This window comes from Acanthopagrus latus, chromosome 23, assembly GCF_904848185.1.
Source record: "Acanthopagrus latus isolate v.2019 chromosome 23, fAcaLat1.1, whole genome shotgun sequence".
Classification (NCBI taxonomy): Eukaryota; Metazoa; Chordata; class Actinopteri; order Spariformes; family Sparidae; genus Acanthopagrus; species Acanthopagrus latus.
This window is the reverse complement of record NC_051061.1, coordinates 8,736,086-8,749,954: the sequence shown is the minus strand read 5'-3', so window position 1 is coordinate 8,749,954 and position 13,869 is coordinate 8,736,086. Positions and strand designations below refer to the sequence as shown.

The 13,869-nt window shown below is 44.7% G+C and overlaps 1 protein-coding gene across 2 annotated transcripts in view; it reads left to right on the top strand.

Annotated features, from left to right (window-relative positions):
• Positions 1-13,869, top strand: part of grin2aa (glutamate receptor, ionotropic, N-methyl D-aspartate 2A, a) — a 156,448-nt gene that overhangs the window by 123,615 nt on the left and 18,964 nt on the right. For both annotated transcript variants that reach the window (XM_037089896.1, XM_037089898.1), the window contains 4 exons: positions 4,354-4,525; positions 5,514-5,667; positions 6,648-6,773; positions 6,878-7,107. In XM_037089896.1, the coding sequence (XP_036945791.1) occupies positions 4,354-4,525; positions 5,514-5,667; positions 6,648-6,773; positions 6,878-7,107 (682 nt within the window). The remainder of the gene's footprint in view (positions 1-4,353; positions 4,526-5,513; positions 5,668-6,647; positions 6,774-6,877; positions 7,108-13,869) is intronic.

Sequence of the window (13,869 nt, the reverse complement as noted above, 5' to 3'; positions counted from 1 at the left end):
TCCATTCACAGACTCAGGTAAAGGGCGATGGAGGTCAACACTCAGGCAACACTTGCAGAATAAAGATCAACTGTGTAGTTAAACCAGCACGTTGGCCCGCTTGTGGCCTTCCTCAGGGTCTTTGTAAAAACACATGACCACCAACCAGTTTGTAGCTGAAGAAAAATACGGTCGTGTGCAGCCTGTTCTCAATCCAACACGGCAAAATTTGACAGCCTGGTCAGTGACCCTATGCTTCCAAGTTTGGCAACTTTTCCTCAACTTAACCAATTAGTTTCTGTGCCTATACCGGTAATAATTGTAATAACAGGCCATAAGTCATAGTAAGTCATAATATGTTAACTGTTTGGCAGCAAGTTTTATTGTAAAAGTATGACTGGACATTGCATAATTATGTACTGTTGCCAACTTGACTGTGAAGCCCTTCACATGCAGTTGGTTTGACAGAATTCAAATTTTAACCATGATTTTATCAGGTTTAAACGTGAATCCTTGTGGCGCAGTCCAGCCCTGGTGTATTATGTGTTACTACATGACCCTCCCCCCCTTTAGCATAAAGCTTAACCATGGCTTAACATGGTCAACAACTATCCATTTACAATGTTAAGCAAGTCTTTAAGGGGCTTAAACACAATTTGGTGGAACAACTAGCTAACCATTTCAACGGTAGCCCACATGCAGGGGGAACTTCCACGTAATCTCCTTACAGAGTGTTCAAGATTACACAATTACACTGACTGAACTGTAATCGACAGCTGATGACAGGTCACTTTCTCTGTATGGGACTACGCATTCCACAATTTATATCAAGTACACTCGATGATCAGAAGATGGTCGAAATAACGTCAACCATTTGCAGTTTCCATCAGCACTGTCGCCGTGTTACTCCTTTGCTCTCCCTCTCTCCTCTCTCCTCCCTGATGAGCACTGGGAAGAGGTGCAGTGTGCGATCTATGCTGCGGCGTCTTCCCCTCCTCCTGAAAATGGAGGCGACTGCTGAACTCAGCAGTTTACTTCCTTCCTTTACCAATTTTCTCTCTCTAACACCCAAATACTCCAAGCCCCTCGTTGTCTTATGTTCCTCAAGCGTGCACACACACGGTGAGAGTGGCTCAGGGCGTGCACTTGTGTTTGTGTGCATGTGTGTGCGTGTGTCGCCCAGTGGCTCGTGCACTGCTGAATCAAAGCATGTAATTGGTTTGCAGATAATTTAATATTATTTCTCTCCGCTGGAACACACACACACACACACACACACACACACACACACACACACACACCGGTGGACACACTTCCGAGAAAATTTGCATGCACTCTGCACACTTTGTGTCACTCGTACCACTGCATACATGCAGGCGTTAAAAAGTTACTGTTATCCACTGCGCAAACACAGACACGCACACACACAGCCGCACAAACAGAGCTGATTAAGTGGTAATAGTGTCCCAGGGAAGAGGCTAACAGAGATTTTCATCCAGAATCACTGTGAAGTAGGGCGGAGGATAAAGCATCTCCAAGGAGGAACATACACACACACACACACACACACACACACACACAAGCTCGTATACGCTCTCTGTTGCCACATGTCCACTCACTCACAGGCCATTGCGTTCGAGCGCCTTCCTCCCTCCCACAGTGCAATTCCCACTCAAGCATCCGTACTGTCCATTTGGAGAAAAGAGGGATGGATGGAGGGAAGGAGAGAGGCAGAGAGAGAGAGAGAGAGAGAGAGAGAGAGAGAGAGGAAAGATGGAGGGGCTGGATCGGGGGATGATGGACTATCCATGCATGCAGAACCACAAATTCACTCACCCAGGCCCGGGCCTGAGAACAAGCCATACTCACACTAACACACACACACACACACACACACACACACACACACACACACACACATACCCCCACACCGCCCTCTCTGGAGACCCCTCGGGCCCTGTAGTGTTTCTATATCAAGTTGGCTCCGGCAACTTTGCAAACAGCCTCCATAGCGTCACATGCTCTCGCTGCCTGAACTGTACGACGGCCTGCACTAAATGGGTACACTGTGTTCGTGAATGCAGCTATTGCAGTTCTGGCCTATATGCTCGCTCTGTCACGGACCGCACCAGCTGAACCTGCCACCGACTTGACTTAGTTGGCCCTTTTTTTGTGTGTGTGTTTCGTGTCCCTCCTCCCTGCACCACTTCATCACGGTAACATATTTTTGCTTTACTCTGCTTGCAGAAGGAAGCGTGCATCTGCTCATGGATGAGGGGCTAGCTAACCAAGCAAACTTATATAACAGCTCAGCCGAGAATGACGTTAGTTACGTTTACGTTCCAGGCTGTCGCAAGCTCGAGTTTCTCGTCTGTGAGAACATACACGCTTCCGGTCAGCAGGTAGAGCTCCTACGTTAAACCGCTTGCAATGAATTCTTGGGGTAGTGATTTTTGGAAAGAAACACTGCTGTCGAGTTTGTCGAAATGTATTATTCTGGCACTCTGAGCACCAGTGCCATACAGTCCTATTATATTGGGGAGAAGATAAGATGAGATAAGATGTTCCTTTATTGATCCCCCTCGGGAGAAATTCACAGGTAACACAGCAGTACAGAGGGAAATAAGTAGCAGCACAAGAGTCAGTCTCCAAAAATAGAGACACTAATAAGGAGATATTGGAAAGAATAAAATGACAAATGTGCAATTTATAATAAATGTACACTAAATAAATAGAAGGCAGACATCTCTAAGGTGGATATCTCCAAAACTCTGCAACCCACACCAAAGTGTGGATTGTTAAATAGCACTACAGATAAGAAGATAAATGTGTATTTTTTTAGATGATCTTTTCCTGAACCTATCCCAGTATTTTTTGGAACCTTAACCTAACCAGATCACTGTCATTTGACGACATTAATAACACTCCAAAAGTTGGTATGCTTCATTTTGAGAATCTAACTTATGTATCATTGCGAACTCGACTGCAGAGCCCTTCGCACTGTTCCTTTACAGCGGTCACGTTTGCAGCACGGGCAATGCACCAGACAAATGTGGTACATAGTCCCAATTTCTTTCAGTTCTATGTAGAAAACGTGATTTTAATTTAGGATTCATTGAAGTCACTGAATGCTTTTACAGTCAAGCATCGAAAACCCCACAGTCCGCCCCTACAGGTCTCTTTGTCCACTCACATGCTCATCAGCGTCACGTCATTGGGCTAGAAAGGTTAGAAAATAGATAATGGACAACAGATCGAGTGTTAAAGGTTTTTTAAAAGTCTGTATTTTACTGATGAGAAAAAAAAAAAAACCCATAATGCTTCTCTGCTAAACAATTTGCCTGATTCTGTTGACACATTATTACGTTTGAGAGAGCACTTAGATGTAAATTAGCTTCTTTATTTCATTTCCGATGAGCTCCAACAGCTTCTTTAGATATTATCTGGTTATAACGGCAAGAAATCACCATGGGGGATTGCGCAACGTCCCCCCCCCCCCAAAAAAAAGAAGTAATTCCCAGCTGCTGACAGATCCGCGCCTGGCTGCTTTTTTCTCGCTCGTGTGAAACTATTAGACCATGAAAAGTAAATTCCTCCGCCTTTTGAGAAGAGGAAAGAGTCCCACTCGGGGGTGACACTCGTTTTGACGGATCGATTGCGACGAGAGAGTGTAACACGGGAGTTTGCACTCGGGGCCAAAAAAATTGGCTAATGTTTCTCCAGCATCACAAAAAAATCTTCCAAAGTGACAAGAGTTTCAGCTCCGGAGGTAACGACAGCGTCACGGCTGGAGTCTTTTTAATTATTTATTTTGTTGTTCTCTTTCCATCAAGTTTTGTGTCCAGGTCGCTGTTAAACTAAAGGACGAGGTTATGGTCTCCTAATTAGCACACATCTAAAAGTTAAATGAGAGTCCCAGGTGGCTGTGTGTGTGTGTGTGTGTGTGTGTGTGTGTGAGTGTGTGCGTTTGTGAACAGTGCCTGAACCCTCCTGCTCTCAAATTCATGTTCGCAGATGGTACAAGGCGTGCAGATGCAGCGCCGTCATAAACCTCCTTGTCTGGAGGGACGGAGAGGAGGAAGGAGAAGGGGGAGCGTGTTTTTTTCCGAGTCTTCTGATGTCAATAGGACAACCTGAAGTTAAAGGTGAAAAAGTCCCAGGGTGACATTTCGTCCGTCGGCGCGTTCGTGTAAATTTTAGCAAGCAGATTTCAAAGAGATGCAAAAAAAAAAGGAGGTCTGGTTTGCTTATACTTCCAAAATTGAGACTGCTGACTGTTTTTTTGCGCAAACGCTGCGCAGTTCAGCTTTTCTTTGTTTGCAGCGTCTGCCGAGCTAACGACCCTGTGCCCTCTTTCCGTTTGTGTCTCCGCAGCAACACAACAGAGGCTGGTGGGACGTACATCAAGAAGTGCTGCAAAGGCTTCTGCATCGACATTCTGAAGAAGATTGCAAAGTATGTCAAGTTCACCTATGACCTGTACCTGGTAACCAATGGCAAGCATGGCAAGAAGATCAACAACGTCTGGAATGGGATGGTGGGAGAGGTGAGGCTCAGTAATCACTCATTCAAGACCCAGCTTTGCAGCGATGAATGTAACCGCATTCAGAAGGTGCAGGATTGTGTCTTGAGCGACGTGTCGAGAGCACCGCTCGGTCCCCGCTTTCATTTTGTAGCACAAGGAAGCCTAGCCAAGGCTGAGAGGAAATTAGAGATGTTTGTCTGAAAGGATTTTCCTGTTTCTTATGTTTGGGGGAAAAAAAAAAAGAAAAAAAAAAAAAGAAAAGCTTCAAGTGTTGACTTTGCAAAACTTTCACAGAGCCAGCTATGAGGCTTTGGCACCAGCTGTAAACGCTCGGAAAGTAAACAAATCTTAGCCTCTCCTGCAGAAAACTTCCTCTGCATATCTTTAATTACCAGCTCCAACTTGAAGGTAAAGTCCCGGAGTTCATTTGGAGACTGTAAACTTTATTGCCGTCTATATTTTTTTTTTATGGCAGACTTAATTCACCGAGCTGAAGTTCACCTGACATTCATCTTATTTAGCGGTGACTCCAGCTTGCATATTGATTATCTTGATTAAGATTAAGCCTGAGATTAAAAACTCTCTTAATGTGCCGTCGATAAAAGTCATGCTCCAGTGCGTATCTGGCAGCCGTTTGGATTTATTTTAGTTTTTGGAGTATTTTCATTAAAGATAATGTTAATTTGCAGGGACCGCAGTAGAGAGAAGAAGGAAATGACATATAATCTGAAGACTGAAGAAGAATCTGAACAAACACCACAATGAATACAGCATAGTTTCAGGAGCTATTTGTGTCTTTTAAAAGGATATTAATGAAGTGAATTTTCTTCTTCTTCCTCTTCTTTCCTGCTCCCCCATTTGGATCATTTCCCCATTCTTCCCCTTCCTCTCAACCCATCTCTTCCTTTTCTACCTGTCCTAAATCCTCTGTTTCCTTTCACTCCTAATCACCCCCCCATCCATCCAACCATCCAACCATCCATGCCCTCCTCTCCTCCGCCCTCCAAAGGTGGTCTATAAGAAAGCCGTCATGGCCGTCGGATCTCTGACGATCAATGAGGAGCGTTCTGAGGTCATCGATTTCTCCGTCCCGTTCGTGGAAACCGGGATCAGCGTCATGGTCTCCCGTAGCAACGGCACCGTTTCCCCGTCAGCCTTTCTCGGTAACTAATAACTGTTGCTTTGACTCGGGACAGAGGGGGAGGGGGTGGGGGGGTACGCTGTCTCGTTTGCTTTTTTTTTTCCGTTTGTGTGAGTGTAAGATGATATTTGCTCTGGGCGCGCGTGTGTGCTCCCCGAGATACAGCGCTGACAACACAATTCAGTCCTGTTACACAGCCGTCGATACTTTGCTCTGTCATCGGGGGGGATTTAAGCTCGACTCCTGCTTCCTGCCACAATGACTCTCACCTTACCTGAGTGGGACTTAACCGCAGGGCTTTAACCTGGGCGACCGCGGATATCCCCTCGGTGTCTGCGCAGTCACGTTCATGCGATGCGCAGCGCTTCCGCAATCGACACCCCATGAGTTCCTGCGCATACATAGCACCGAGCCACTAACTGGCAGGACTGCATAAAAGAAACGCAGGCCAACACACACACACACACACACACACACATAAATACACACAGGTGCGCCCACTGACATGTATGCAGCATGCAGTTACCGCTGTGAAAGTGGCAATTATAAGGGCTTAGCAGGAAACCCCCGTAATGGCTGCTTGCCAGCACATACACACTTGGACACGCACACACACCCGCACAGTGCACGGCCCGGTGCCAGCAGTGCTCTCCTATACATTAGAAGAGGGTTTAATCTCTGCAGTCGTGATGTGAGCTGAGAGGGAGGACAGGAGTGCTGACACCAGGGCTTCCTATACCGCACGCCTCCTCGCGCTGTCAAATAGTAGGTGTCCTGTGTATATGCAAGTGTGAGTGTATAGAGGTGGGGGTGTGTGTGTGTGTGTAAGGGCTCTATGAACATGCAGGAGTCAGCTTATTATCCATGCAGTCCGTTTTCCTTCGATGTGTGTGCCATGATTGATTACCCAGGAAGTGAGTGAGCATGAATCAGACAAAAGCGATGCGTAGCGTATGAAGAAATAATCCCCTCTTTCTTTTCTTTCTCCCCTCTCTCCCGCAGAGCCATTCAGTGCATCAGTGTGGGTGATGATGTTTGTGATGCTCCTACTGGTGACTGCAATGGCTGTCTTCATGTTTGAGTACATCAGTCCTCTTGGCTTTAACAGAAACCTGGCGCAGGGAAGAGGTGAGCACGCGTAAAAGGAGGACACTTTTCAGCCTGACATCACGGTACGGTCTCTTCCGCAACTAAACTGTCCGTCACCCTCGCTTCCGCCCCCTCTCTCTCAGACCCCCACGGACCTTCCTTCACCATGGGCAAGGCCGTGTGGCTGCTGTGGGGTCTCGTCTTCAACAACTCTGTGCCGGTGCAGAACCCGAAAGGAACCACCAGTAAGTTCATAGTGTCTGTGTGGGCCTTCTTCGCTGTCATCTTCCTGGCCTCCTACACTGCCAACCTGGCCGCCTTCATGATCCAGGAGGAGTTCGTCGACCAAGTCACCGGTCTCTCCGACAACAAGGTAAAGCGGGAGGGGAAGTTCGCCGGTTTGGCTGGCTGGCTGGCTGGTGGTTTGGATTGGATTGGACTGGGGCAACGTGGTTTGCAACAGTAGTCGACACAACCAGAACACATCATCCTGAAATAATACAATAAATAGTGACATGATACATATGACCTACAGGAGGTTGTCATGAAAACAGTACAGTGAAATGATAATAAAGCGGTAAGACTGCATCAGTCACTAGTTTAATGTAATAGTAACTAGGCCTACAGCCTGTTTGGGAACCCAATAGCTGATGGAAAAAAATATCTCTCAAATATCCATTTTATTCGGCCTTCCTGGGGAAAGTGTGCCTCCTCCCTGATGGCAGGAGTCGGAACTCTGCATGGAGAGGGTTGATGAAGCTCTGCCACATTTGCCTTTGCCCTCAGAGAGGCTCGGACTTGATAAACACGGCCAAGCTCATTCAAGTTAGTGCCAGTGATTTTTTGTTGGCAAGGTTTGCTAGCCTATTTTTGTTAACCGTGACAAGGTTACCAAAACCAGCCAAGATCATTGCAAAAGTCTGAACTGACAGATAAAATAAAGCTGTTTGCTTGTGATAACTCGCCCTGAAGTGAGCATCTTTATATTGGGAATATTATACTGTTGGATAACCATGATAAACTTACACACACTTTATACGCTCCTTTATTGCAAACGTATTCCATTGATAATATTTTACCTACTTTCAAAGCTCTAGTCACCCATCACTTTTTTTCCTGGTAGGATCCATCAACCTTTCTGTGCTCCCCAAAGGCTCAAACTTCCGAGTTTTACAGCTGTAAATCCAACTTGTTATGCATTAGCAACACATTTGGATGCTGAATTAAACTAGCTTTTTATTGGTGACTTTTAGGAACCAATTAGGGCAGATCTGCATTTCCTGTAACAATTATTAGAATCAAAATGTCTGTATGACACCAGTTAATATCTATAGTTATATTGTTATATCTATAGTTAATATCTAGCTTCCAATTAGGTAATCCAAGTGTTCACTACATGTAATTGCTTGCCAGGAGCATCTGGCAGAGTACAGGAGTGCAGAAAATCCATTAAAATCAATTACAAATTAGGAATTCCTTCAACATTTGGATCAAGTATTTAGGGGTTTTTTTGGATTGGAATGCTTCAACCATTCATAGTAGGCGTGTAAATTGTAGGGATATGGATGACAGGAAATGTTTTATTTGAGGTGAAATATCCCACACACATCCACAAATTCTTTTTCCCCTGCAAAATGTGGTTGTCAAACTAAAATTGAAAATTTTCCGTACCCCATCCGAGATATCTAATAGAAACAGAGCCCTGGTGTTTCCGCGAGGATTTTTGATCTAGGAGACCAAGAGCAAGATCAAGGAGAGCGCCGCTGCATGTGACTCTAGATGATTTCACAGGCACAGCTGTGATAATAAGCGCTGACATGCAAGGATACAAAAGAAAGAGGTGAGAAGCAAAGCGATGGTAGAAAAGGTGGTCCGTAAAGTAGGAGGGTAAGACAGGCTGAATGATTAAAGGAAAAGGTCGAGCCGAATATAGAGAAATCGGAAACGAGACAAAGGGGGTAGAGAGCTCCTGAGGAGAGAGAGATGGATGGATTGGGACGTGCTCCAGAGGAGAGAGCGTTTGAGACTGATGTAGAGAGTTTTGACAACACGCAGAAGGAGAGAGGGAGGGAGGAGCGGGGTAAGGGGTAACGCAACTGGCAGGAGGGCGACTGAGGAATAGCGAGAGGCCAAGACGCACAAGATGGTACAAGACATCAAGCGGACAGATATGGGCCAGGCTGACGGCTGAGGTAGGGAGAAAGGAGCAGCACCAGGAGGGAGAAAGCAGAAGAGATACGGAAAGACAGAGAGGGTCAGGGAAGAAAGGAACCAGACAAAAAGGGTAAGCGGCCGTTCAGACAGATATGCTGAGCGAGGTCGGACACCGAGCCATCTGTGACCAGGAACATCACGAACAAAAAAAAATTCCACACTGAGATATGAAAGGGACAGAAAGGCTTTGAAACAAACACAGCGCAGAAGCCTCGGACTAGCTCAGTTTATCAAGGTCCCACGTCGAACACGTTAGGAAACAGTTGCCCAGCAGGCTCAGGGGCGCCATGGCCATCCCATTGGAGTCGTGCCTCTTACCGTGCATGTCACAATCTTTTGTTTTTCATTAAATTTGGCAAAAAATGTCCGCTTTCATTCAAGGACGAGCTGACCAGAAGTTTGTGGTTGACGATCAAATTCACTGTGACCACACAGTTTTCTGTAACTCACCAACTAATATGCCAATTTTGACAAAACTACACACTGATGTCTGATAAGATAACGCGATGACATATTATATCCAGTAGGTCGACAGTCAAGTTCAGCGTGACATCATTCATTACTAACAGAGGGGGAATTTGGTTGGACGCTGATCTTGTGTGCCTGTCTTGAAACTGTGGCGATTGTTTAGGTCTTTTATGTTTTTTGTTTTTTTTGTTTTTTCTGGGTTGAAGACGTGTGAAGCATCCGTATTTGAAAATTTGAAGCTCCTATTTCTGTTTTTTCCCCATTAGTTTTGTCGACACGAAGCCTCAGGTGACCGTTGTTGTACCGTGTTCCTATCAGTCCTCTGCTCTCTGTAGAAATAGTCTGAAGACAGCATGTCTCTCACTGGAAGCTGTTCCTTGGAATACTCTCCATTCCTTTTGTTAAATTCTGTCCGGGACAGACATGGGTGTTAAATGTAACTTGGTTGGCGGGGGCATACAGCTGTGAGACGGTAATTCTAGTCTCATATTAATGAAGAGGGCCTAATGAGTGCAATGTGCTCTGAGCTGTGGGCAACTGTCTCCCAAACAGGCTTCTCATGCACAAGTGGGTGTCAGTCAACAGGTCTTTGCTGGTTTAGGCTGTAAAGAAATATATGCTGAACAGACTAGCTGATAATAGATTATGGTTTTAGTTCACAGAATTTTGGAATTCAAATCTCAAGTACTGTGCTGGTGTCGTAGCGGTTTGTCGTAGTGAGACAAAAACAGCCGTAACTGGGTTTTTGGGGCATGCATTAGCTTACAGGAGATCTGACAAAACAAAGTTGTCATATCCAAAGATGTGAATGCAGTAGATCGGGCCCAGATTTGCTGGCGGAAAAACTTTGATAATTCCCGATGGCTTGGCAAGCTAAGTGGCCAGGAGCGTCAGTGTTAAAATGCTAAAAGAAATGCAAAAATGAGCAGGGGACGTGTCTGGTGTTTGAACAATGGAGAAAAAAAAACAAAAAAAAAAAACTGGTAGAGCGTCATATCACACCGACCTCTCCTGAGTTGATTTAATGTTCAGAAGAACTTCATCATGCTAGAACTAATACTACTAAACTACTTCTACTAAATACTAATGTACTAATTTATGACAGACATAAGAGCTCCAGTCACTCATAGCAAACATCTTGATTGTGATAAAGATATTCCAGTCAGAGCTCTGAGAACGCGCCAGTTGCTAAACAGCTTCGAAGGTGCACAAAAAATGATACATGAATATTTCATCCTGTTGCCTCATTTATGGACGTGTAAATTACCAATTAGTTTTTAATCATTTTGGATGTTTTCTTAGCTGAACGTTAAGGATATATTATCGGCACAAACTGCAAACATAAAAGTAATTTAACAAACCACTTCCAGTATAAGTGGTCTGTTGTGAATGGAGTGAGATTTAAATATCTTCCCAGTCCACCCCTGCAGTAGATTTCTCTGCCTGTTCGAGTTTTACTGCTGACAGAATTGAAAAGGATGATTTAGATATTTCATCACTCAGCAGATTCCGACTGCACAATATCAACCTGATAAAAGCCCTTTGAGACAGACACAGTTCATCAGGAGCGAATATCTGCGTTTGGGCTTGACAATTGATCGCTTTATCTGGTGTGGTGTATCATACTGGACGACAACTGACACAACACCCGGGAGAACATCCTGACTGAAAGATAGTAAAGTCAAAGAGGAATGCTGTTGTCGGTGCTGTGAAGTGGAAGGAAAGGTTTTTCTTCCGTCCATTTTTATTTAGACTAGAGGCAGCCAGGATCCGAGACACTGCTTCGGATACAGTGGTTTGAACAATGAAAGTTTGAGAGGCACACCTCAAACCGAGGGATATGCAAACTCTCTGACATTTCTGTATAACAAGTATGAAACAATCTCGATCAGTTTGCTGATGTCTTGGCTGATAACTAGCTAGCGAGCTGATATTGCATTGCTGCTCTGTGCACGACAGTGCCACATTTTGATGTGTTTCAGTGCTGCATTCCGTGCCGTTGATGGCATATGTCGGCTGAAATTTAACTGAAGTTGGTATTGCTCTTCTGATATCAACGCAGACTGGCGGGGTACTATTAGCTTATAATGCACCGCTAGTGTTAGTGGCCAACAACTAAGCAGTGTTAGTTATTTGATGACCTGGTGGATAGCGTGAAGTTGCTAAGAATTTGCGGGCATCACTGATGCACTAATGCCGAGATTGCCACAGTCACACGAGAGAGGTCACAATAGCTGAAGATGGCATTTTGCAATTAAATTGGCGGTAATTAAAAATCACCATCGGCGTCAAATAATGATGTATGGACGTCTTGAAGAGGCTTCTCATTTCATAGGAGAGGATTTCAAGCAGTACGCCTTGTATATCTTTTCTGAGGGGCAAGGGAGCGCTCAAAAAAAAAGAGGCAGGGATATGAAAAAAGAAAAAATGGAGCTGGGATTGGACCGTAGTCTATAAAAGAAACGGATCGCCAGTTAACCTTCCTTTCCCCCGAGTGACCATGTCCCCTCGGCAGACAACTTTGATTTGAGCAGAGTGATAACGAGGTTTATGGGGAACCAATGTGAAGGCTGATGGTTCTGCGTCATTTTATATCCATTACATTGTGTAATCAACATTTACTTTATAACAACACACTGACACAGAAAACATGTCTATTGCCAGTAAAGCAATAGAGAGTTGAGAGAAAAAGTGTACAGTCCGATTGACGCGTCAGCCCTCTCTACTGACACGACAATAATGATACTGATAATAATAATACTAATAACACAGGGATCATCAGGGGACCCTGCTATGTGAGCGGTAAGGCAGACATGTAGAAACAGAGTGGCATATGAGAGAGATGGTTAGGCAGACAGGAAACTAGAGTCTAGAGACCCCAATACACACCCATGTACACATACAAAAGGGAGTCCTTTGCTTATATAACAGCAGAACTTGCATAATAAGGAGATAGTGCAGGGAACAGGAGAAGAGCAGAACAAAGGAGGGAGGAGAGCAACAGAAGAGATATGGGACAAAACAAGAGAGAGCGGAGTGACTTGTCAACCACAAAGACTTCAGTACACTCATTTATAGAAATGTGCTTAATGTATGTGTTCAAATTGTCAAAATATATTACATAAAGTATATGTTTGATTTAATAAGTTGAAACATAACAATTTCTATCGAAAAAATCTGTTTCAATCATCTGTATACAAGATCTCACCATCTACTCATTTTACTAATATTGTGAGAGCCACGTGCTGTGGCAGGGAGTGTAAGAGCTCTCATTGCCACCTGTCTGAACCACGGATCCTCCTCTGCCTCCGCTCTTTCATTTTCTCATCATCACTGCATCAAGCTTTCATACGTAGCAGCTGCTGCGCTTCTCAACAGCTCTTCACTGGTAATTATCCAGCAAGAGCAGCGCGCTTGCTTTCCCAGTCCGCATTTCCGCGCAGACGGCCCGGATCAGCGCCCCACTCACTCCCTCTCTTCATACTCGCCCTTCCCTGACCTGGGTGCTCCTGCTCCACCTTAAAAGAGCCACAGAGGAGGGAGAGAGGGGAGAGAAACAACAGGAAGGACCGTGTGAAGGAGTGAGCGCCTCCTCCGGGCTACAGCTCGCGATGCTGACACACACGCTGCGTGACATCACCACTAACGCACACACTCGCGCAAACACGCGGCAGTGTCTGACAAACGCGCCCGCTCTCTGACCTGCTTACACAATAGAGATGCACATGCATGCAGGCAGATGCGCAGAAGGAACTTATATCCATAAATATTTACACATGTGTTATATTGCCGCATGTCATATAAATATGTGAGGCAAAACAGACATGTGCATGTATAAGGAGGTCATGGAATATTATTTTACAGAACTGTTTTAATAAATACTATGCGCGCACACACACGCACAGTGTTGTTAGAGTGGAGTTCCTAATACAGACTTCTAATTGAAAGGCTTCATGTTTCTGGCACTGAGGGGCAGATGTTACCACAGTTCTTGAGGCTAGGTTGTTACCCAAGCTTCAAGCACACCACTACAAAAACCCTTGACCGGTACGCTGACTAGATGATACCTGAGAGAGACATAGTGGGAAGATGAGAGAGGCAGAGTAAAATGATCGATGAAAGGATTTGAAAAAAAGAAAAAAAAAAAAAGAAAATATTCAGCTTTGAGAGAAAGGAAGTGGCCTCTCATCTGATGATCTCATAAAGGCCTCTTTATGTTCAATTTTGTTAACTGTCAGCTGATTGGATTTCTTGACAACACCTCAGGCAGAACGTGTTTCAACCCATACATTGATTTCTGATTCAAAACATGTTTAGTTGCCCACAGGCTTACAGGCTTAGTAAATCAGATATAAAATACATATTTAATAAATACATATTTCATATAACTGGGGAAAGCAGGACCTATAAAGGAAGGGAGCTTAAAAATGCATGTGAAGGCATTTAGAGTAGA